The sequence below is a fragment of the Lupinus angustifolius genome, chromosome LG19, assembly GCF_001865875.1.
Source record: "Lupinus angustifolius cultivar Tanjil chromosome LG19, LupAngTanjil_v1.0, whole genome shotgun sequence".
Taxonomy (NCBI): domain Eukaryota; kingdom Viridiplantae; phylum Streptophyta; class Magnoliopsida; order Fabales; family Fabaceae; genus Lupinus; species Lupinus angustifolius.
Window position 1 is genome coordinate 7820399 of NC_032027.1, and position 25998 is coordinate 7846396.

Here is a 25998-nt window from a genome sequence, read left to right on the forward strand (position 1 = left end):
TCACAGTATGCAGCACAGATTCCATTTAGATGAATTATTTTGCTTTTAAGATTTATTGAGGAGTCATGATCATTTAATAATAATCTGTATTTTTAATTATTTTATAACTTCCAGTTCACGAAAAAAATTTATATGAAATTCTCACTTATAATAATTTAGGATTGATCGTTTTTAAATCACGTGTTTTGTATAGATTGTGTTTTAGATTTGATTAAATTTATTTAAAACTATAACATGTGAGATTATAAATGAAGAGGTGAAATTATCCTTCCTTTTCTTGTCTTGGTTTAAAAGTTTTCTTCATAAAGTAAGCTTGCCGGAAAAAACTTAGTTTATAAACCCAATATAAGTAAAAACTATATATACCATCAACATAAAATATATAGTGCTTATATATGCCAAATTGTCAATTATACAAATTCAAAACATAGAAGGAATGATTCTAGTGAAATTTATGAAAATGGTAGAGCTAGTATGTAGTCTCAAATGAAGGTAACAATACCATATTTTCAAACATTTTTTAAAGTTAATTATTTATGTTTTAATCCATTGTATTTCATTCTTCGTAAGGCAAAGAGGGTGTTCTACAGAAAATTTGTATCATAAGTAGTGTATTTTGACTTTTTTATTACGGTTCTGGTGTAACTTTTTAAAATATTATCGGAGTAGTGCACTTTTCATTGAAATTGTGGTTAGGATGCACGTGACTTTTTTCCTTTTAAAATCGTGGACATCATCCACAATTTCACTTTTTCTCTCTCCTAGTGTTGTGGATGGTATCCACAACTTCACTTTTTCAATTTTCTCTCCCCTTAAATTATGACCGTGAAACTTGAGTTGTGTGTTGTAGTGGATATTATACAATCAACATATAAGCATATTTAATAGATCAAGAAAAGAATATAACACCTCAAAGCAAATTAGTTAAGATATTTTCATCAAGTATACCAAGTTCTCTGTGTAATACAAAGAATGTATCTCGTGGAAGGGGCTTGGTGAAAATATCTGCCAATTGTTTTGAGGTTTCAACAAATTCAAACACACAATCACCTTTTTAAACATGATCTCTTAAAAAGTGATGTTTAATCTCAATATGCTTAATTCTAGAATTCATAGTGAGGTTCTTTGATAGATTTATGGTACTAGTGTTATCACATTTTTATCAGTATTTTTACAAGTTTTAAACCAAAGTCTAATAGTTTTTGCTTCATCCATAATATTTGAATGCAACACACGCCAACAGCAATATATTCTGTTTTGGTGGTAGACAAAGCAACACATGATTGCTTCTTACTATGCCAAGATACTAAGGAGATGTCCAATAGATGGCAAGTTCCACTAGTACTTTTCTGATCCAACTTACATCTCGCGAAGTCGGAGTCGGAATATTCTATCAAGGACAATCAGGCATCCCCAGGATACCACAATCTCATAGATAATGTTCCTTTAAGATACTTCATAATACGTTTTACAGCACTAAAGTGAGATTCCTTAGGTGAAGCTTGGTATCTCATGCACATGCATACACTAAACATGATATCAGGGCGACCTGCAATTAGATAAAGCAATGAACTAATTATGCCTCGATATTTTCTTACCTCCATAGCTTTACCTTTATCATCCTTGTCGAGATAGCAAGATGATGCCATAGGTGTTGTTGCTTCTTTGCACTTATCCATCTCAAACTTTCTCAACAATTCCTGCAATATTTCGTTTGGTGAATGAATATATCGCTGCTCATCTACTTTATTTGTAGTCATATGAAGAATGGCAGCTCTCTCATCATTGACATTTCAAACTCACCTTATATTATATCAGAAAACTCTTTACACAGTAAATCGTTAGTAGCACCAAATATTATATTATCAACATGAATGTGTACTAACAAGATATTATTTTCTGATTTCAATATAAAGAGTATTATATCAACTTTGCCCCTTACAAACCCATTTCTAAGGCTTTGTTTGGGAGTTAGGAGGGAAAGGGAAGGAGAGAGATGAGAATGTAATGAGAGGGGAGGAAGGGAAAGAAAAGGGAAGGCAAAATCAGGTAAGTCCCTCCCTTGTTTGGAAGTATGAAATTTAGATAGGAGGTGGATGGAGGGTTAATGTAATACAAAATATTATTTTACCATCCCTTTAAAAAATCAATAGTATGTTATGTATTATATAATGTAAAAAAATGTGCATAAATACAATTAGAAAATATTAGTAAGGGTAATTATGTATTTAACATTGTTTTCCTCCTAAAAAAACCCCAATTTGGGGGGACACCAAAAAATGGTATAAGGAGGGCTTTGGAGGGTTTTAAAAATTCTCCAAAACCCTCCCCCTTCTCTAACCAAACTCCCAAACAAGGGAATCTCATCCTAAGCCCTCCCCTTCCTTCCCTTCCCCTTTAAAATAAGTCTCCCAAACAAGGCCTAGAAGAAAACTACTCAATCTATCATACCAAGCTCTAGGAGCTTGTTTTAAACCATATAACATTTTTTGAGTTTATAGACATGATTAAGGTATTTAAAGCTTTCAAAGTCAGGCGGTTGATTGACATATTCTTTCTCTTGAATATAGTCATTCAAGAAGACACTCTTCACATCCATTTGAAAGAGTTTAAAGTTCATTATCGATGCAAATGCCAATAACATTCTAATAGCCTCGAACCTCGCCACATGGGTGTAGGTTTCATCATATTTGATGCCTTCATCTTGATTATGTCCTATGGCAACCAGACGCGCCTTGTTTCATATAATCAAACCAGATTTGTCCATTTTATTTCTAAAGACCCATTTCGTGCCGATTATAGGGTGATCTTTAGATTTAGGGACCAAGTCCCACACGTTATTACACTCAAACTGATTTAACTCTTCTTGCATAGCTATTCCCCAGTGCTCATCCTCTATGGGCCCATCTATGGTCTTAGGCTCAACTTGAGATATGAAAGCTACAAAGTTACAAAAAGTACGTAGAGAGTTACAGGTTACCACTCCTGTTGAGATATTACATATAACCTTGTCGAGCGGGTGGTCTTTCTTAGTCTTCCACATCATTGCCATATCTTGATGATCTGAACTCCTTTCCTGGTCATCTTGAACTTCCTTCTCGATTTCCATGTCCTTTGTGTATGCGTTCTCCAAGGCACCTAAAATATCATCACATAAAACATTCATCTTCTCTTTTATAGAGGAATCATCAAAATGTACATGGATAGACTCTTCAACTTGCATTGTATATTTATTAAAGACTCAATATGCTTTATTATGAATAGAGTACCCCAAAAATATTTCATCATTAGCTTTTGAATCAAATTTTTCCAAAAAGTCTTTTGCCATTATTCAATATATAGCATTTACATCCAAAAGCATGCAAGTGTGAAATATTAGGCTTTCGGCCTTTCAATAATTCATATGGCATTTTAAGTAGTGTAGGTCTAAGAAGTACTCGATTTATTACATAGCAAGCAGTATGCACTACATCAGTCCAAAAATACTTAGCAGTCTTGCTTTCATTTAGCATTAACCTAGATAGCTCCTCTAAAACTCGATTTTTCCTCTCAATAACTCCATTTTGTTGAGGGGTTCGAGGATTCGAATACTAATGTAGGATCCCATGCTTCTCACAAAATTTGTCAAATAGGTGGTTCTCAAATTCCCCACCATGATCACTACGAATATAAACAATCATGTGATCAAATTGGTTTTGGAGTTGTTTGGCCAAATTTTTGAAAGACTTAAAAGCGTCACTTTTCAGAGCAAGAAACAAAGTCCATGCATATCTAGAGAAGTTATCAACAAAGATCAACACATAGTAGCTACCGGCGAAGCTCATAATTTGTTATGGTCCAAACAAATCCATATGGAGTAGCTCCAAAGGTCTTGTTGTGGATATCACATTTGTGGACGAAAATAAACTTTTTACTAGTTTACACTTTTGACAAGTGTTACAAGAGTCTTTTGATTTAAAGTCAAGCTTTGGTAGTCCTACAACTAAATCATGCTAAGATACCTTAGCTACATGCTTTAAATGGACATGTGCTACTTGTCTGTGCCACAGCCATATGTCACTCTCTTTAGAGATAAAATATTTTGAAAATAGAGTGGTGACATCATCCAAATCAATCTTATAGATGTTGTTTATTCGTTGCCCTACAAACTTAACATTATTATCTAACCCGTCACGAATGATGCAAAAATTAGAGTCAAATGATACCTTATTAACTTTATCGCACAGCTGGCTAATGCTCAGATGCTCTAGCCCTTCAACATACAACACGTTTTCAATAATGGCTTGTGAAGCATTACCAATCCTTCCAATACCTAGTATCCTTCCTCGATTGTTGTCTCTGTAAGTGACATAACCTTTACCTTTGATTGAAAGATCCAAGAACTTTGATCGATCACCCGTCATATGCCTCGAACATTCACTATCCAAATATCAGTGTTGTCCATGTGTCAGAAGGCATACATGCAAAACAATTTACTTGGTTTGTTTAGGTACCCAAGTTATATTGGGTCCCTTCTTGTTAGTAACTAAAGAATCTAGTCCTTTTTTCACCCATACATATTTTCCACTTGACACACCATGTTTTCGAATATAGCAAGATATATATGTATGACCATATGTACCACAATAAAAGCAAGTAGGCATGTTATGATTATATCTAGTATGCATGTGTGCTACTTGTTTTTTATATGATTTTCTTCTATTCTTAGGTTTGTAGCCTAGACCTCCTTGATTACCTATATTTCTCGATGTAGCAAGTAAGTTATTTAGGTTTTGACTACTATACGTGAACTTAGCTAATTTATCTTTCAACTCATAGATTTCAGCATTCAAAACATTACACTATTCATATATAGGAGTCTCAATTAACTTAGTAGAGCAAGTACATGAGGCACAAGAGTAAATAAGGTCTAGAATCTCATTTTCTAATTTTAGTTCATTCAATTCTTCTTGCATTTTAACAGCTTATTTTCATGCAACATGATGACTTTTTTCCTATCTATATTTATCTTAGCTAGTTTTTTTAACTCCTCATGTAACTCAACAAAAGCACTATAAATTTCATCATATGTAGGAGACTCTTCAGAACATGAAGAAGTATCAGAATATTGTACCTCATATGTATCATCCTAATCACTTGAATTGCCAATTTCTTGAGTGTTTTCCATTAAGCATAACATGGCGGTTTCCTCCCCCTCGGATATGCTAGATGATGTTTCATCCTCCGGAACGTCCCAAACTATATAGGCTTTCTTGGACTCGAATTCTCGGGGATTACTCTTATTATTCTCAACTTTCTTGAGGTAGCTCAAGCACTGGTAGTGCATGTGTCTCGGTTTACCACACTCATGGCAAGTTAGGCAATCTTTGAGAACCTTGCCTTTTCTAGTTGAGTCATTCGCCTATTTCTTCTGAAACCACTTGAACCCTCCTTTCTTCTTGAGAAATTTATCAAACTTATGGACTAGGAGTGTCAAGGTTTCGTCATCCAAATCAAAATCGGAATCTTTGTCATCTCTATCTTCTTGTTCTTGTGACATTGTGGCTTTGAGAGAGATTCCATTTTTCTTTATGTCTGTATCTTCGTGCATGGTTAAGCGTCCCAACTTCATTTCATGCTCTTGGAGTTTCCCAAAAAGAGTAGCTAGAGGCGTTGAATCTAGATCTTTTGATTCCATGATTGTCGTGACTTTGGACTGTCATTTCTTGTTAAGACAACGCAATACTTTGTTAGTTAGTTCACCCTTAGCAAAACTTTTATCTAAATTAACCAAATGACTATATGAGTGAATCTTTTCTACATTTCACTTATCAATTCATTTTGAAACATTTGAAATAACTCAAATTTGTGTGTTAACGCGTTTAGTTTTGCGTGCTTAACTTTGCTTGTGCCTTCGTGGGTTACTTGCAAAGTATCCTACATTTATTAAAGGCACTATGAGACCCTAAAGAACTCGTCATATGATAAGGCAGAAATAATGATGTTCTTGGCCTTAAGGTTGTGCTAGACTTTTCGTTTTTCTTTGTCAGTCCATAAGCCTTTAGGTTTTTATTTATGCTCACCATCCACCATGTGTAACATCCAAAAAATTACTATATTTTAGAAATAAATTTTTGAACCTCATATTATAGTTTTATTATATGATAAAATATGTACAATGATCTAATCAATTTATTTTAAGAAAGTATATCAACATTAATATAAGAAATATAATAGAATTGTATTGTTATTATATTTTTATTGTTATTATTTTCATACAATTATGTTTGTTAAGATATTGTTTGATTTTACACGATACTATTTATGTCTAGACTATTTTATTTTATTGTTATAATTATATGTTTTCTTTATATAATTTGTATAATTCATTTAAACCTACAAAATAATACGAATTGATAATTGTCATTAAATGATTGATTAATTATTTAATTTGTGGTAATGTTTAAAATATTACAATTTGCTATCAAAATTTAGATTAATTAGAATAGAAGATCTTATCCTAAATAAAAATAAGAAAATAGTTGGTTAATGAGAATTATATTAGTTAATAACAAAGGAATCTCACACTTAGCTTTTAGTTTCCAAATTCCAACCATAAAACTAAAACCTAGACCTAGCAGTCACTAGCAACCAGGAATGGAGGAAAGACAAAGGATGAGATGAGAAGAAACAAATGAAGGGAATAAAGATTTATGCATCAATCATAGATAACACTAAAACGCATTCAAACTCCATGAAGAAATTATTACAGAATTTATAGATTGATATTATTGTCACTATTCAATTAATTTCTTATCATCTTCATACTTGAAATTCATTTCTTACTAAATCATGGATTGATCCAAGGAAAAGTGTTTTCCTTTACTATGTATGATGAGTGAGAATTAGGAATAAAAAATTCATAGTAACATAATACAAATAACAACTCTGTAAATAAATATTGTCATATGGTAAATATACATCATTGAAAGACGAAACAATTGATAATGGTTGTTCTTCACGTTCAATATTATTAATTGATTATATATATTTATAGTTAAATTATTATATACATATATATGTATGAAGATTTGTTCGATGTATGGTGTAACCCTAACTACAATATACTTATAATACGCCTTCTTCAATTCAATATGCAATTGCTAAATGCATAGTGACTCTTTATACATTATTTCCAATTTTATTTTGATGTGAGATGCAGTGTACTGTTTATATGCAGAGATTCCTAATCTATAAATATATTGTGTGATGATGAGGGCACTCTTATATTCATATTGTAATTAGAGTGTAGTGTTTGAATGTGTATATATATATAAATTATTAACTATATATGTAAATGTAAGGATTAGTTGTTTAATTTATGTGGTATAATGAGTGTGTTTAGTTGTTATATAATCTTTAGTTATGTGCCTTGTATATAATTATGAAATTATAAGGTTTTTATGAAGCTTTGGGGTCTATTATCTAATTATGTTAATTGTTGAAGGGGTTCATTACCCAATTATGCTGATTGTTGAGAGGATTTTATGATCCGTTGACTGGCTTGGACACAAGCAAACAAATTCACCGTTGCATGAAGACGGACTTACTCCTGGAAAAGGGGTAAGACATTCCTATAAACTCGGGGCATCGGGTAGGGGTAGGCACCTCCAGTAGGTATGTTGTTGCAAACTTTTAATCATGGACTATCGGTTTGAGGCAATTAGTACTACGTATGCAAATTTCATATGTTATTGTTTGTGTGTGACTTGTCTTCTAATTGATCTTGAATAAGTTGTAAGTTATTACTGATATTATAATATGATGTACTATGAATATTAATCTCTACTACTATTCTTTATAGAGATTTTTCGTACTCGTGACAGCTAGGAATGTCATTGTTTCAAAGTTTTTGAATTACTGTTACTGAGATTTTTATCTCACTATATTTGGGGTTTTTCTGACATTTCTAGGTTAGACGCCTAACAAGTTTGAGTTTCAACTATATTGAATAACGCGATCATGCACTTGACTTTCTTATTTGTTTTTAGTGCATAAGTTATTTTAGAGGATTGTGTTAAGTTGAAGATGTCGTGTAGACTATGTTATACCATTTTAGTTTAGTGTTCATTGTTATTATGAAAATTACATGCATCTTTATAATGTACTTTATTTAGTATTTAATGAAATTTCAAGAGATATTTTCTTTATAATTTGGTAACTTTTAAGTTTTCGCATATTGTATTATTAATACTTTTATTATGAAAATTAGGGTGTTATACCATGGGTAGTGGAGTAAAAGGCCCATTGACAATGGATTCCCAAATCTCTGTGTCGGTTGCCTCAATAAAGATCCTCATATGCACTTTCCAGTAGGCGCACCCCTCGCTACTAAATATCAGATGGTGATTCATGGATGCGCCATCACCACCGAAAGGGTTTAAGAACCCGTAGTGAAAATCTCTAGGATCAACGAATAAAACGGTCAAACTAACACATTCGTACTAACTCTGATACCACTTGTTGGGAACCAGCAAGATAAAACACACATAGATGAGGGTGAATAGGTGTAGCGGATCACTAATCTCGTTTTTCCGATTTATGCACAAATCTGATAGTTGTTGCAGTTAATCAATTATTATCAAGTTTAATCGATTATGCACAGTTGTATTAATCAATTACGTTCAGCTTTAATCAATTATGCCGAATCTTGATATTTTTGGAAAACAGATTTTCTTGTAATGAAACAGTGATGATTACTAGTCTTTACTATCCTAAATTTATTCTTGATTATACTATGATTATTAATACTTTGCTCAAATCACATAATCCAATTAGCCTAGAAATCAACAAAGACGAAATCGTAAAAGAAATAGGGAAAGTGCTCAAGAATTTTTATCTTGGTTCGTTTGCGAGTCCACTTGCAAACTACATTCAGGCATCCCCTTCTGATCTTGGGAGATTTTTCTTCACCGTTCAAAAAGATATTTAGTTACAAGCACTCTTCCAATACACCTAGCAAGATACTCCCTTCTTGAGTCTGTTGAGCCTAAAAGCTCAATTTGACCAATCTAAATGCCTACTAGGATACCACACCGTTCGCGAATCTGGCCCCAGCTAAAGTATCGCTCGATCCAATACTTTCTGCTCCGTGAAGATAATCAATTCTCTAATTTGATGATGCTCACACACAACGAGAACAATCCTTGTGATTCACAAAATAAGTCAAGTTAATTGCACACTTAATGCGCAGATAAAATTGTGAATTCGGCTCTATAACTCTCTACAGAAATCTCACAATAGCCTTAAACTAAATGTGAAGTTTATGCAGGGTTTTTCAAATGAATGAAAAGATGATGGCACTATGAAAATAATTTCTCTTTTTTCTCTCTTAGAAAACTTATGCAAGAAAAATTCCAAAGATAAGCAAGATGCTTTGAAAATTGCAACTATGAGAATCTTGGGTTTTCTTTTTCTTTCAATGTAAAAAAGTGAAAGTATGTGAAAAATGCACGAGTTAAAATAACAGCTTTTATATCAAACTAATTTTAACTGATGTTAATCGATTATGAATAGAGAATGAAATATCTCATGGTGTGAAGAGATAACTTTTCTCCTTACACCAGTTAGATAATGACACATAGTTACTTTTTACTTATTTTTTAAAACAAATAAGAAAACAAAAAGTAAAACAACACAAATGTCTATTAATGAGTGAGTGTTAGGAGATAACTTCTCTCATCACACCAACACATACTTTATTCCCTTATGAATATACTTAATTGATTAATGTGATGATGAAAAATAGTTTTTCTGTTAAGGTTTAATTGATTATCAATCTACTTAATCAATTAATAAGTTAAAAATCCTGGGAGGTTAGCTATTGTAACTCTTTTTAATCGATTACACCAATCCTTAATCGATTAACAGATTTCAACAATATATAATCAAATATCAATTATGTTAATCGATTAATATATATATGAAAATGATTTTCCTAATGCATGGTTAACATTTTATATGATGAAAGAATATGCAACACATGATTTTGAAATAGATGATTTTTTTGTGCACAAAAATCATGTATGCCTAATGCAAATGCATGAATCTTACTTATCATATGTTTAAACTTAGATGTGATGCCTCAACATATATGTATTTCATTTTAGACTTTTGTGAGACTTCCATCTAGGGTTTACCTAACCTAGACTCAACACTAGGCAAACATCTTAGGACTTCTAGAATAAGAAAATAATCATATGTCTACAATGTCGGCCATATTGTTTGTTGTGATGTCCACATCTTCAAGTTTTCATTAAACTTCTTGTCTTCATCAAAACTAAGTAAGTCAATCATGATGGCATTCTTTGACTATGTCATTTCAAGGGTTATTTATGCCTTCAAGACTATCATAATCAAGCTTGATCTCATTGGGTATTGCATCGGTATCTATCTATTAAACTGTTGAAGAAACAAAACATCAAACCATTCATACAAGTGATTAACCACAAAATTATACAATAGATAGTCATTTTGGTCCTCAGTGTGAGCCACTCATCACTTTAGTTCATCAGAGATAGAAATTAGAGGTTTAATCCCCGAAAGTGTATCTCATCAATAAGTTTATCTCTTCGATCACGATTAAATTGATTGATGAGATATACTTTCAAGAACTGAATGTATAATTTCTATCTCTCAGATAAGTGGCTATTTACGTATAGACATTACACTTTTATTATTTGTTATTTCTATAAACCAAGAGTGTCATAATGAAGAAGGAGCACCAATATCAGTCATGAGAAAGTTGAGTTGCTCTCTCAAGAACCAAACCTGTTTCACCAATGACTAGTAAGTATAACTTATCACCTTAGCAACAACATTTTGGAGTATTATAAACTACATAATAACAGATAATTGTAAAAGGAACAAGAAGTATAAGGTTTCATGCAAGTGCCTTAGGCATGAAGAGTTAAGTATAAACTATGCTTTACCCCCGCGAAAATCACTGGTGTTTTAGTGATAAAATGATCATTTTTTCCATTGTCAATTTTAACTACATAATGAATGAATAAGAGTGAGTTTTTGGCCACACAAAAACAATGACATTGCAAATGACCTTTCCATTGTCAGTTAAAACTACATTATGCATAATGCCAGCATTACTGACTGAAATGTACATTTTCACGACTTGATTAAATAAATTGTAGTTTTAAACAAGTTGCGACCAAGATTTCGAAGTGGTAAATTGTAAGTTACTGTAGACATGAGAATTTTATTGGGTAAATTACTTTAAAGGGACTCCTAACAAAACATTTAACATGAAGGTAGAAGAATAGCCACATTTTGTTCCTATGTTGTCCATATTTTTATCAATTGTTCTTTTCTAGTAATTTTCAGAGTCCATATTAAAAAGAAAACTGGATAAAGGGTTCGAATTAATTTGAAAGTAGCAGTACCTCATCTTGAAGTAAGGGCGGGAGATTTTCAGTTTCTAGAAGGCTTATAACTTCAACCTGCAGCTTTTCTTCTTTAATGCCTGACCATGTATGGAATGGCAAGGCCAATAAAAGCACTGTTAAGGCATCAGCTCTAGATGGATGCATTCCAATGCAGGGACCTTCACTTGAATGACACAAACTACTCGGATCCCTTCGACACAAAGGGACCAACACATCAACTTCTTGTTCACTATTGCCACCATGTGTAACCATTCCGGAAACCAATGATACTGGATTTTTACCATCGGCATTCAGATGTTTTATTTCTATTTGACTACAGCATTTTACAGCTGACACACCTAGCCTACCACGACCAGTCAAAAGATCTGCCCCTTGGCAACAAACACTTTCAGCAAGTTCTGGTAACATATCTTTGTCAGCAATGTTTGCATTAGCATTGCAGCATGAATATTCCGAATCCAACCACCTTGTCACATGTCTGAAGAGTGCAGTTTTCCGAATCTGTTCCAGTATGTCTGCCTGAAATTTCAAAGCTCTTAACATTATCATTCTTGATTTTGTTCAATGAGATGAAGTCTCAGATTATGCTTGTGACACGTTTATCAAACTCGAGTGAAATTCTTTTCCAAAAAAGAAAAGGAAAATAGATTCAAAACCTTGATAGCTAGCCTTCCTATCTCCTTCTCACTCAATGTGAGATTACCGTCTTCTTTCCGGCGAACTTCAGCAACCCACGTGATGAACCCTCTTAATTCATCAGGAGGAGATTTAAATACAGAAGACAGCACTTCGTGAATGTCTTTTAAATCCTCAAACTTCAGAAGTAGAGGGACATCTTCTGATAAGAATCTGGCAACACTGCTCCAACCTTCATGCCTACAACTCTGCAGACAAGAATGTACTGTAATCTACAAAGACAGTTGATTTACATGAATCACAAACAGAATAAACAATCAAAATATGTTCCGATTATATTAGAATTACACAAATGGTCGGGTACGACAGTTCCTCCAAGTTAGATCTCCCAATGACACTCCAAATATTTAACTAGATCATCTTGTAGCTGACTTTAGCATAATAGTTATAGAGTGAATCAGGTTATTTTTCCCTCTATTTGAAATCCTACAATTTAGACATTTTATCTACAATCTCCAAAGGTACAACTAAGAGCCAACCAAAAATACAGTACCAAAGTATATAATATTGATAGTGTCCTATCGAGCCTTGAAATAATCATGTACCTGAAATACAAATTTCCAAATGTAAAAACAAGACTGGTTGAACAGGGCCAAAAAACTGAGTTCATGAAAATCATAACATTTTCATCACAGAAATTAGCAGACATTATTGACACTGATACATTCAAGTAGCACAGTTTTCAATTCGCTATTAAAGAAAAACCAAATTATGTCAGCAGAGGAATACTACTCGGGGACAGAATATAGAGATACAGCATTTGAATTCCACACTTTACCTTCACAAAATAAAGGAATACAGCATGATATAATGAAACCCCGATTAGAAAGGGAATCCACAAACGGATTATTTGTAGCATAGCATGCATTCTAAGAAAAACTACAATCTTGAAAATTTTACAAACTTGTATAAAAGAGAGAACATCACATAAGGTGAAATTATTACGACTTCTTAGATATTGCTATTGTTCAATACTCACAATATATGATAATATTTAGTTTCAACCAAAGGAAAACTGCCACATAGTTGAACGAAATAACAGTGAAGGTTGGGAGACTTGACAAAAGTGTATGAAACACCCTAATAATTAACTGTTATACTTCAATTAACAATGTAAGACCATACCCTCTGTGATGTCCAGTTGCTTCATCAATGGTACTCATGGCATTCCAGAGAAGCGTAAGCGGAACCCAGTGAGGAGGATATTTGAATCGAGCAACGTCCAATATGAGGACCATATCCCTCTCAGCATGATATCCTCCGATTGGTGAAAAATGGCCTGTTCCAGTCTGTTACCCAATAAAGGCAATAATGACAGATTTCCATCATTTCTGTAAGATTATTTTACTTTCGATTTCATACACAACAATCTCTATATCTGTCTATATAAACATATTAAATCCATTAATTTACCAACTCTTTTAAAAGTAAAACAGGCCTTGGAATGTAACTTATCATGAACTAAACTCAACTGAAAGAATGCAAATATAGGAAGCAGCAGCACATTTAATGCTATTAGTAACAAATAGATAACAGGAATAAGCTTTACAATACCTGATTGAAGGTTCCCCTGTGGTAAGATACAATCACATGACAATCCTCAGAAGAAGAACACGAAATGACATGCTTACGAAAATTATCGATTGTGCTTTCATTCGACCGAAAAGCACCAACTTTAGCACCATTGCATTGAGCCAAGCATGCAACTTTTCCAAATGTGATGCCTTTTTCTTTGATTATGTCCAGAGGCTCACAACAATCCAACATTGAATCATCAAACCATCTCCAAGGGCCTATTAAGCAACTTTTTTCTTTTACCATTTTTTATGCCACAAGATAAAAAGGGAAAAACAATAATAACAACAATGAAGCATTTTCCCTCCAGGTGAGTCAACTACTTGGATATGACAACATCATAATATCCTATCATAATCATCTCTATGAGCAAACAATTTAAGGCGGGTTTTGGAAAAAGGCACACTCATGATTTTATTGAAATATGCTACAAAGAGCCTACAAGAAGGTCATAGGTACTACTTTCCTAAGGGACTGTTTGCGAGTTGCTGAGTCTTAGAGGAGAAGAATGGAAGGTTTGAGAGGCATGAAATACACTTGCGAGATGGTTATGAAGCCTTCTATTTCCCTTCTTTCCCCATCAAAACTCAACTCACAAACAGACCTTAAAGTTATAAAAACAAGTTATTGTTATAAGCCCAAATAAGCTCTTACAAACACCCCCTATATCTAAACCCTTACAAAAAGGAACATCAACATGATAAAACTAAAATGAGGATTGAAAGAAAGAAAGGAAAACAATATACCTTTCCATTTCCTACCAGGATCAATGGAAAGAGCATTAAGAACAAGAGCAACTGTGGCAAGTCCACAATAAGCAGGCTCTGATTGGGTCTGATAGTATGATATTAACTTAAAGAACCCTTCCATAGTGCCTTGAGAAAGAGCTTCACCAAATATCTTCTGCACAAACAAATGCATCAAATAAATTAGTAAAAATACAAAATTGATGACATTTAATTGGAAATTAGAGATTTTGATAAGATGGGGTTGTAGATAATTGACCTTTCCTTCATGGGAACTGAACTCAATGGCAGGAGGAGAAGGTAGAGTTCTGCGGTATAAACTTGGGCTTGCCATTAAAACATGCAAAACTCTTATACTATTACTATTGCTCTTTGATTTGTAGTTGTTCTTCTATTTAAGATTTGAAAAGCTTGGTCTGGTTAAAGGAGAGTACAATATTTGCTAATGGATTTATGGTCCAATTTTGTGGTTTTTTTATTCTTGGAAATGGAATCTAACTCGACTTTGTCAACCTTTGTTGGAATTGTTTTTTTAGTGATTTTAAACTATGAAGCACGGATTCATCAAACAGCTTCACGTGTCGGACACTGACACGGATACGCTCGGATTTGCGAAGGATATGTATTCATAGAGTATCCAAAAAATAAAAAATAAATAAATAAATAAATATTAAGACACGTATCTGATTCGTTTTTTCAATAAAATATAGGATATATTAATTCGTTTTCAGTAAAGTATATGATATATAGATTCGTTTCCAATAAAATAGGATAAGATAGATTCTTTTCCAATAAAACAGGATAAGATAGATTTGTTTTCATTAAAATAGGATAAAATATATTTGTTATGGAGGGTAAGGGTGGAAACAGGTCAGGCCGCCTACCAGGGGCGTATTACCTGGCCTATAACAGGTCAGGCCAGGCCAGGCTTTCTTCGTAAACAGGCCAGGCACAGGCTTTTTGAAAAGCCTATTTAGTTAAATAGGCCAGGCTGTAGGCCATCCAAAAGGCCTATTAAGCCTAACAGGCCGGCCTATTTAATTATATTATGTAATATGTTCATATTATACAATTTTAATATAAGTAATATTATTATACATATGTAATATTAATATAAAAAATATAATTTAATTGTTAGGGTTAGAAGAGTCTAATTAAAAGTAGGAATATTAACCTATCTAAATGTAGATATGATGACCTATTTCAAGATGATATAGTAAAACAGGCTTTTAAACAGGCTAACAGGCCAGGCCAGGCTTTTAAACAGGCCAGGCCTAGGCTTTGAACTTTTTTTTAAACAGGCTAACAGGCCAGGCCCAGGCTCCTACATACTATATAGGTTGGGCCTGTTTAAGGCAAAGCCTGGCCTGGCCTGGCCTGTTTCCACCCTTAATGGAGGGCAATCATTTTAGGATAGATTCGTTTTTATTAAGATATGATAAGATAGATTTGTTATGGAGGGCAACGATTTTAAATTTCCATTATATTTTTTACTTTGAATATTTTGATTTACACTTATAATTTTATCATATTTTATGTGTTTTTATTATTTTATACGCGTAACCCTAAACGTATCGTATCCTGTATTTTGGAAAAAATGTGTGTCGATATATCAGATACGTATCGTACCCGACACACGTATCAGTATCCGTGTTTCATACAGCACACCCACAATTTTGGTCAACTTTTACTTAGAAACAAATATGATTAATAGTGAAATATTTATATAGTGATGGTATAAGATTTATATAGTGATTACATATCCACCTTCATTCATTTGGATTACTTTATTTGAAAATTTACTAACAATTAAAAATAAATGTTAGATAATATACTAATTATATACAAAAACTCTTATAACGTATATATTTTTTTCTCTATTATTAAATTTCTCAATAGTTAGGCTTAGACATGTTTATTAAAAGATTAATTACTCCTCATGTTTTCTGTCTAAACCAAATTCCTTCCTAACAAATTTGAATTATTACTTTGATCCACACCTTGTAAAACTTAACACATTATTCCCACTATTATCTTATGCTTGTCAATGGTAATAGAATCATTGACATGATATATTAATGATACATGTGATGATTGTATGCTAAATTTTTTTGTTATTTCAATGAGGTCGTTTCGAATTTAAAAAAAAATAATACACAAAACTACATGCTTTTTGTCATCTTCTTCTCCATAAATGGAACTTTGAACCCTAAACTAGGTTCCTTCTCCATAAGTCTTTACCACAAATCATCATATCAAGTTATCTTTCAATTATATTAATTTATCAAGTGCAATTTCCGTTTGTTGAATATTTTATTTTTATTCTATGCAACTTATAACAAAAGTTGTTCTTTTTCTTACATTTTCATGTGTTATAATTTCGGGATAAAACTCATTTCTTCCTTATTAGAGCACATTTTGTTGTTTAAGATATAGATGGAGTCAAAGAGCACTTAAATTTTATAGTTTGACATGATTTAAAGTTCTTGCTACCATATGGAGAAGATTCATGAAATGATGGCATGAATTCTAATTATTTGTACTTAATTTTCATTCGATACCTGTTATCCAGCTTTTATTGAGGGATTAAATATGGTTTAGGGTTCAAAATTTCATTTACTATTAGGAACTAATTTGGTATTAATGAAATTATGTAGGGACTAAAATAAAAGTTTTTTCTTAGAGCCGATGAGAGGGAAGAAGATGATGCAAAATAACATTATTTTGTGTCTTTCAAAAGAAATCAAAACAACATTATTCATTAACTTTGCAAAAATCATCATGTTTGTAGTTCAGGTCAGTAATTCTTTTAATGTTAATAGACTTGAATAACAAAAGGACTAATATAACTTATGTTTTAAAAGTTGAGGACACAAATGCTAATTAAGTCTGATTATTTTCTATTAGTTATATTAATAAATAATGTATTTTTATAACAAAATTATTTATTATTATATGTAAAACTTTGAAAATGTCATATAAATATGATTAAAACAAAAACTCCAATATAATCTTTAAAATGACACGACAGATGTAGTTAAAACATATTCAATATTGACACGACATTTTCTTGAGTTTTGGGTATCCTAGTATTTTCACTTTAGAGTAAACTTGAATATATCAATCCAATTCTACACGAGATGGAAATCTGAACTACAATGACCTTATAGATGCAGCAGAGAAGGTATGCCTTAATATTTATTCAGTTCAGAAGTATATCTTCTGTGTACATGCACGACATTTTGTTACTGTTATTCGATCTAGACAATAGTCCCCCTTGCTTGAAAAAATCGTGAAAATTTGAGAAATGTTTTTGTGTGCTCTTGCATTCTCTTTGGCAAAATGGTTTTGTATAGACCACAAACAGTTATGATGATAAATTAATAGCATTGTCAATGATGCTTACTAGTTTGGTCGTGTTACTTTCACAGTTATTTCAAAGTTGTTTGGTCAAATGATAAATTAATAATTAGCATCGACACATGGATGAGCTAGAGGATGCTGAGTTTGAAGAGCAAGAAACTAATATGGTATTTATAGAAATATTAAGATGACTAATTTTAAAAAAAAACATTGTTTCACTGAGTTGCTAAAATTTTCAACCGTGAAAAGAGGCATATCTCCACCCTCCACCCATACAGATACCATATGTCCATGTCACATCATTCATTCTATTACCATTAATAAACCCAGGTTAACAAAGGGATTAACATGTATTAGGGTTTTAAAAATGAGTGGTGATCCACTTACTTCAAGAGTAAGTTTAAAAAACTTATTCATCATCTTAGTCATCAATTCTATTAACATCTAATATTTTAGATTTACTTATTAATTCAAACCATTAAGATTTCTCTAATATTGATGGCTAGGAACTCTGAGAGTAAGTGAACATCCCTTTTAAAAATTGAGGATCGAAATGATAATTTATTTTTAAAGACTAATTTGTTGCTCGTGAAAAACATGAATACTCAAGTGCATATTTACGCTTTTTATTTACCAAAACTTTCTTTGCATGTGTTAAGTTAAGCCAAAATACTATCTCTTCATTATGAGTAAGGACTTGTAGCGTCGTTTTTGAGTCGTCATATATTGGTTAAGGAAATGTTCCTGAAATCCTTGAAGTTTTACTATAATCATTGTCCAAACCAATTCAACTGCTGACATTGTACTAGGTTTTGAGCATGGATCATATGATTGTTTCCATGCCAAAAACAAGAAACGTACTATACAATACACCACCAAGTCTTTAGAAAGCTGAAGAACTTAATTGTGTATCAATCCATCAACTTTGAACAATCTCATACATTTTCTTCACCTCAAGACACTTTTTATATGCACAGTCCATCTTACATTTTTTAGAACAAAGCAATTTGACTGATGAATCTTTAAAATAAATCAATAAATTAAAAATTCTATAAATTAGGTAACACCAGAATTTCTTCAGTGGTCAGAAATCCAAAAATGCTCCCTAGTTTAAGTTATCCTACAAGAATAACATCAGTGTCTACGATTTTTGTCCCTCAATATGTCAAAAAAATGTGATTGCAAAAACTATATTACGTTATTGGATATGTAATGAATTATAAATTTATAATTTTTTGGACCAATCACTTTTTACACACCCAGCCTTGACATTGGTGTTGAGAAATGAGGAAGATGCTAAGACAAAGGTGCACCCAGATCTTCATCTACCTTACCCTCTTGACATCTCTTGAGAAGGTGTAGCTGACGTCTTAAATGCAGAACCTGAAACGCAAATTGTTAATAATTTGAAGAATCAAGATAGATTAGAATTAGAAGAAATCTTAGTGCTCTTATGCAACAACAATCAAACTTTAGTCCTATTAGATGAGTCAGCTATATGGAACAAACGATGTCATTATGTTTTATCACAAATCATGTTCATTGAACATTATTGATCTCTAAATCTTTGATTTATTCTTCCTTGATCTAATTGTGTCCTTCGCACATGCCCAAGACACCTAAGACGTGATTCTACCATATTTTCTACAATAGGAGTTACCCAATTTTCTCCCTGATGCATTCATTCATTATCCTATCTTATCTAGTGTGTCAATTCATCCATCCCAATATTCTTATCTCTATTACATTAAGTTTATTCTCGTGTCGAAATTCCATCGCTCAAATTTAGTTTCATATACCCTCAACCTCAATGCATTTGAGACAGTAGACTGAAGTTAAGACCTGCCTTAAGACTACCTCAAGACTAGGATAAGGGTACCCTTAAAACTCAGATGATATGAAAAGATTATATTTACATGAGAAATAGGGGGCAAAGAGAACAAAGTTTAAAAAATAGTTTTGCTTTATTAAATGAAGGATATATACCTCTTCTTGAAGCAATGCAGGAAGATTTTCAGTTGAAACCAGGCCATCTATTTCCCTCAAAAGCTGCTCATCTTTGATGCCATCCCAAGTTGTAGACGGTAATGATAATAGAAGCACCGTTAGCACATCAGTGCTAGCTGGATACATACTAATGTTCTTACTTGCACAAGTGCAATTGCAACATAACTTCCTAGGTGATGAAGGAATCAGCACATCAACCCCGTGTTCGGTGTTACCATTCACAACAGTCCCACTAACCATTGTTATTGGCTTCTCGTCTTCAGATTTTGAGCCTAAACATGTTTCTTGGCAGCAATACGTCATTGATGAGCTAAGTTTCCAACTTAGAATTTCTGCTCCTTGGCAACAAACACTTGCAGCAATGTCCGGTAAAGTGTTCCCATTACCTGAAGTTGGTGAGTGCACGCTGCAAGAGTGTGACAAAAAGGAGGCCACATGTTTGAAAAGCCCTATCTCTTGCACCTGTTTCAATACCTCTTCCTGTACAACAAAAGGTTACCACATAAGACTCTTGGAGTATATTTAGGAAACCCTACTTCCAAAGGAAACAACTTTTTACTTGAAAAAAATATATTTCAGATTTAATCTGATATGTTTGGCAAACCTGATGACTGTTTTTATAGAATAAAAGTGTTTTTTTAGAGAAAGTAGAAGTTTGAAGCATATTTGAAAAAGTTGTTGGGTTATTTTGAAACCTATCACATTTTGCCTATTCAACCCCTGCAATAACTAACTACCAAACAAATACTAATAATCCAAACAAATAACTTATAATACAAGAATTATGGCAATTTCAGATGAAACACATTAAACCTTGATAGAAAGCCTTGCTTTCTCCTCTGCACTTAAACTTGGACCGCCATCCTCTCGCCTCCTGACCTCTGCGACCCACTTGATGAATTCTTCAAAATTAGATGGAAGAGATGAGACTACGACTGAAAGAACCTTATGAATGTCTTTCAAATCCTCTGATTTTAATAGAAGAGGAACATCATCTATTAGGAATTTTGCAATACTATTCCAACTCTCATGTTTGCAGCTCTGCAAGATCATCAGAAGTACATGACATGAACAACAATAAAACACAAGCATTACATACTGCAAACATAGTAAATACTTTACATTCACATTATTGCAGAATTCATAAGACTGTGTTAAATTAAGAGAGGATTACATGTTATTAGAATACTCCACTCCAAATGCTAGCTCATGGTGGAAGGGATCCCCGAGTTATTTATAAATCACTCTTGGCTCATATTCTTAGAGATGTGGGATTTCAATATTTTAACACATAAAAGACACATTCAATAAGGCAAATGGTTCAAAGTGTATATTCAATCATATTTTAAATCAATATGCCCCTCTAAATTAGTTCACCGTATTTTATTTAAAACAATATGAGAACTATAATACAAAAAGAGAGATCTCAGCACCAACAAGTGCGCAAACATAAAGAAACTGTACAAGAACTCATCGCCCATACCAACATTGTTTAAAGTATGTGTTAGGGTCTTTATTCACTGTATAATGGAAAGAAACATACCAGAGTATAAAGCATCCCAGGTTCCCTGTGAGGTCTTGATATAAGCATGAATCTGAAGAGTACAGTTACCAAAATTACATTTATAATTAACATAAAAAGATGAGAAATGAAATAAACCAAAAAAGAAAAAGAAAAACCATGTGTTTAATGGATCATCATTGATCTCAACTTTCACTAACATTGCAAGTAGGATTAACTAGAGTAGTGGACTAGAAGATCATTGGGGTGGGGGGGCTAACGCAGCCCCTTGGTCACTAAGCAACAACCTTACCGTTACTCCGAGGCTCACCCTCTTAAAAGATCATGGAAAAATAGCATAAAATTTATAAGAGAAAACTTACCCTCGGGATTGTCCAGTGGTTTCATCAACATAGTTCATGCCTTCCCAAAGAAGTGTAAGTGGGACCCAATGAGGAGGATACTTAAAACGTGCAACATCCAAAATAAGTGCCATGTCCTTCCCAATGTGATAACCTCCAATTGGAGAAAAGTGGCCAGTTCCTGTCTGTCATGAAAATATAGTTTAACCATTTTTTCAAGAAGCAAATATATGCATGAATGTTGTCTAGCCAAGTACAATTTATATGAAGAAACAGATTCAATAGTGAACAATTATATGAACTACTTAGAGTGCAAGGTAGTAAAAAAGAAAGCTTTTTTACTTCCTACTATGTCAGAGTTCCATAAACCATAACACATACTTGCTTGAGAGCAGCTCTATGGTATGATGAGATCACATGACACTCATCCGAAGTCGAACACTTCTTGACATATTTACGAAAATCATCAATGCTGCTATGGCTTGCATGAAAGGCTTCAACTTGTGCACCAGCACAATGAGCTAGACACACTAATTTCCCAAATGAGATGCCTCTAGCTTTGACCTTTTCTAGAGGTTCACAACAGTCCAACATAGATTCATCAAACCATCTCCAAGGTCCTGTAAATAAATTCACAATCTGAGATTTCAAAAGCGCACAGTCTATGAAAAGGCATTTTTAACATATATTATAATATGCCATTGAAGACTAGTCTTAACGCATCATTATGTTGTTGAGCGTAAGCATGTGGGTTCAAAGTTCTACCCGACAACTGCCAAAATTCATTCCTATCTTTTCATCATTGGGTGCTCCCTTGTTATCTATTGCATTCATTCCTAATCCTATCTTGTCATGTATGTATACTCATCCATAAAAACATCATTCTTACTGCAACAATGAGTTTGTACACTTGCTAGAGGGTGGTAAATTTCCTTTTACATTGAGAGGCTCCTTTCCATACTAAATTTCATCGGAAAAAGCAGGTTTGGAAGAAAACTTATGTATGACCAAATGTGCATATATATAAAAGCAATACTAAATTGTAAGCATACCTTTCCATTTCCTGCCAGGATCAATGGCCAGAGCATTCAAGACCATGGATAAGCTTGCAAGGCCACAATAAGCAGGCTCCGATTGTGTTTGAAAATAAGATACCAATCTATAAAAGCCTTCCATAGTTCCATTCTGAATTGCTTCAAGGAAAAGTTGCTGATCATTCAAACAAAAGTAGGTTAAAAATATAGAACTATGCAGCACATGAAAAAAGAGCATAAGAGACCTCTACTTACTGTGGTGTTTGGAAGAACTTATAGAGAATAAACTTAGAAAAATAGTTATCACTTTCTATAGGCTTGTTCTAGCTTATGAAAATAAGCTATTTTAATCTTATTTAAAAAGCATTAAAAAAATGAAGCTGCAAAAAACTCTGAAATTAATTTTTCTGGAGAAGCTATATTTTCAGCTTCTCAAATAATCACTTTTGTCGAAACCAATTTTGTAAAAGCCTAAAGAAACTAAGAATTTAAATAGCAAAGGTAGGTAAGCTACAATAGTGTTAGCAACTTAGCATAAATAAATAAATAGACATTGAATTGAATATACTTTTCAAAAAAACACAGTTTTTGATGGGAATGGCAGAGGGGAAATTGTGTGGTTCTGAACTCACTCTATTTTTTTATGTCTCGCAACTCTACCAACTAAGCTGACTATGGCGACGACATTGAATTGAATATCATAATTCATATAATAGAGTAATTTCTAATGAACAACTTGCTACATGATAGTTTTAGTTTTACGAGCTTAAAGATTTATAAAGATTTATACACAGTCAGAATAAAGATTTATAAAACTCATACAGTGTCGGTGGAATAAAGAGTGAGAAAAAAAGAAGAAAGGTACCTTGCCTTGAGAAGAAGCGAAATCGATGGAAGGGGGAGAAGCTAGTAAACGACGATACAACCCAGCCATGGCAGCAGCCATTGGGAAGAAGAAGAAGAAAAAGAGAAGAGAATGGATTGAGAATAAAAAAGTGGGTTTGAAAGAAGGCGACGATTCTTGGATTGTAATAATCTGATTCCGTCGCCACCAAACCACTTTCACTGGAGAGAATGAATAAGGAAGCGGAGGGAATCATCGCGTCTTTTTTTTTTTAATATTAATTTAATCGCTTTTACAAAGAAAAAGAAAAAAATAAGAGAAAATATTCATTTCATTTAACTCACTGTGTTTTTGAACTTTGTCTTTTCTCGTAAATTTAAAATCCTAAAATGGTTCTTAAATAAAATCAAATTAACAATTTTTAAAATTAAATTAGTTTTTACCATTTTATTGTAAAAATATGCTAAAAGGAATAAATTAAATGTATATTTAAATTTTTTAGAAATAATTTTTTATTTTTAAAAGATCAAATTGGATTGAAAATTTTAAAAGATGGAAATAAATAGTATTAAGTAAATTATAGTAACCAATTTATGTGTAATAATTAATTCCAAATTATTATAAATATATAGTTAAACTATATCCACATATTTCTACTACATGTCTTTATGGGCATGAATAATCACTAGTTGCACATCTCTATCCATTTGATTAACCTCAATTAATCTATGTACTTTGGGAGTTGATATAATTTTATGATATCCACTCGAATTTTGTTGTATTTAAGTGAATTTTTGATATAACAAAACATATGCTTTTATTTAGAAAGATTTTAATTCACTATACTACTCTTTTTACACCGGGTTTTAAATGATTTTTTTTTTAAATTGAATCAAATCAAAAATTTATGATTCCATAAGCAAGCAGAAATATTCACTCGTATTTCTCTACTATTATTTCAATATTACTAAATATATATTCTGCAAGTATGTCAAAATAATACTATTGCACCTGAGGCCAAATAAGTTGGACACACTATTGTAATTGGGCACGTTTTGGAAATTTTACTATTGTAATTGGACACGTTTTGAAATTTTGACTATTGTAAGAGTCTTCAATTTTTCATGGAGTTTTAGATTTTTAAGACTTCTAAGTGATAAGCACTTTAGAATGAGTCAATTTCGTGTTACACATTCTCTGACTTGGTTTTCTTTGAAAAATAATACTTTGTGATATAATTAATTTAAAAAAAAAACATTCCCCATATCTCTCTAACGCATATACAAGTATCACATTCTCTATGAATTATACATGTAACGTATACAAAAATGACAAGAATAATTAATATGAATATTTAAATTATACTTGATCAAAGTTAAAATAAATAATTATGTAACTAGTAACTAACTTTTTAATTCTAACCATTCATGTATGATTGTAGTAAAACCCGAATTTATTATTCTTACAACTTTTATATGAGACTTGTTCTCATTTGAGTCACTACATTCATAAACATACTATATGTATCAATATATTGTATGTTCATAGGCACATATGTACAATTATATCACTACATTCATAAACATACTATATGTATCAATATATTGTATGTTCATAGGCACATATGTACAATTATATAATTAAAATTCAAACTTACCGATTCAAAAATGAATTAGGCCAAATTAACATCCACATTACATAGCCAAAACACAAACAACCAATATATTAAGAGTTTAAGACTCAAAATAAGGTAATATAATAGCATTAACAAGAAAAGAAGTGAAACAACACTAACCTTGCCTTGGTCAGAGACAAAATCAATTGCAGGAGGTGATGGAAGTGGTCGTTTGTAAAAACTATCCATTTCTTTTTCTCTCTTAGGAAAAGAAAATACTATGAAAGAGCGAATGCAAATTAAGAAAGTGTATATGGAGAGGATGTAATATTATTTGCCTCTTTTGGTTTATATATATATGTAAGGATCAATAAGATTTTTCAATCTTTTTCTTACAGTCTTGTATGGATCGTGATAAAAGAGAAAATCTATTTGGATACACGTTTTGTTTATTAGAGACTAGATTCAATAAATGAAGCCATTCATCTATACATATCAATTTATTCATATAAACCATATATACTATTTATTACAAGTTTCGTATATTTCTCAGAATTTATATTGTTAGAAAAATTGAGGATTTTCTTGTCTTTCATTTACTCTCAATCTTTAGATATGCCAATTGTACATCTAAGAAAATAAATATAATTCAAATCTTGCCTATCTACTGTGTTTAATCCATAATATTGTTATAAATCAATCTTCAAATCTTAACAACATTCAATTAATTAATCAAATATGTCGGAATATTTTTACAATTAATATTATAATTTTTATTTCTCATTCAAATAATTCTACCTAACATATATTAGTGATG

The 25998-nt window shown here is 32.3% G+C and overlaps 2 protein-coding genes across 5 annotated transcripts; both read right to left on the minus strand.

Moving 5' to 3' along the window:
• Positions 10494–14900, minus strand: LOC109334562 (glutathione gamma-glutamylcysteinyltransferase 3-like). 3 transcript variants are annotated; one of them, XM_019570401.1, is made up of 8 exons: positions 14715–14900; positions 14456–14609; positions 13689–13927; positions 13260–13423; positions 12628–12679; positions 12095–12322; positions 11436–11957; positions 10494–10809 (listed from the first exon to the last, which is right to left on the minus strand). In XM_019570401.1, the coding sequence occupies exons 1-8, from the start codon at positions 14787–14789 to the stop codon at positions 10744–10746; spliced, it is 1500 nt and encodes a 499-aa protein (XP_019425946.1). In that variant the 5' UTR covers positions 14790–14900; the 3' UTR covers positions 10494–10743. The 3 variants fall into 3 exon arrangements, with proteins under 3 accessions (XP_019425946.1, XP_019425947.1, XP_019425945.1); XM_019570402.1 differs by having other exon boundaries at positions 10495–10809; positions 14456–14612; positions 14720–14847; XM_019570400.1 differs by having other exon boundaries at positions 10500–10809; positions 14456–14612; positions 14715–14898.
• Positions 18875–23818, minus strand: LOC109333647 (glutathione gamma-glutamylcysteinyltransferase 1-like). 2 transcript variants are annotated; one of them, XM_019569177.1, is made up of 8 exons: positions 23588–23818; positions 22741–22897; positions 22070–22308; positions 21710–21873; positions 21369–21420; positions 20639–20866; positions 19805–20305; positions 18875–19201 (listed from the first exon to the last, which is right to left on the minus strand). In XM_019569177.1, the coding sequence occupies exons 1-8, from the start codon at positions 23666–23668 to the stop codon at positions 19115–19117; spliced, it is 1509 nt and encodes a 502-aa protein (XP_019424722.1). In that variant the 5' UTR covers positions 23669–23818; the 3' UTR covers positions 18875–19114. The 2 variants fall into 2 exon arrangements, with proteins under 2 accessions (XP_019424722.1, XP_019424723.1); XM_019569178.1 differs by having other exon boundaries at positions 18876–19201; positions 23593–23818.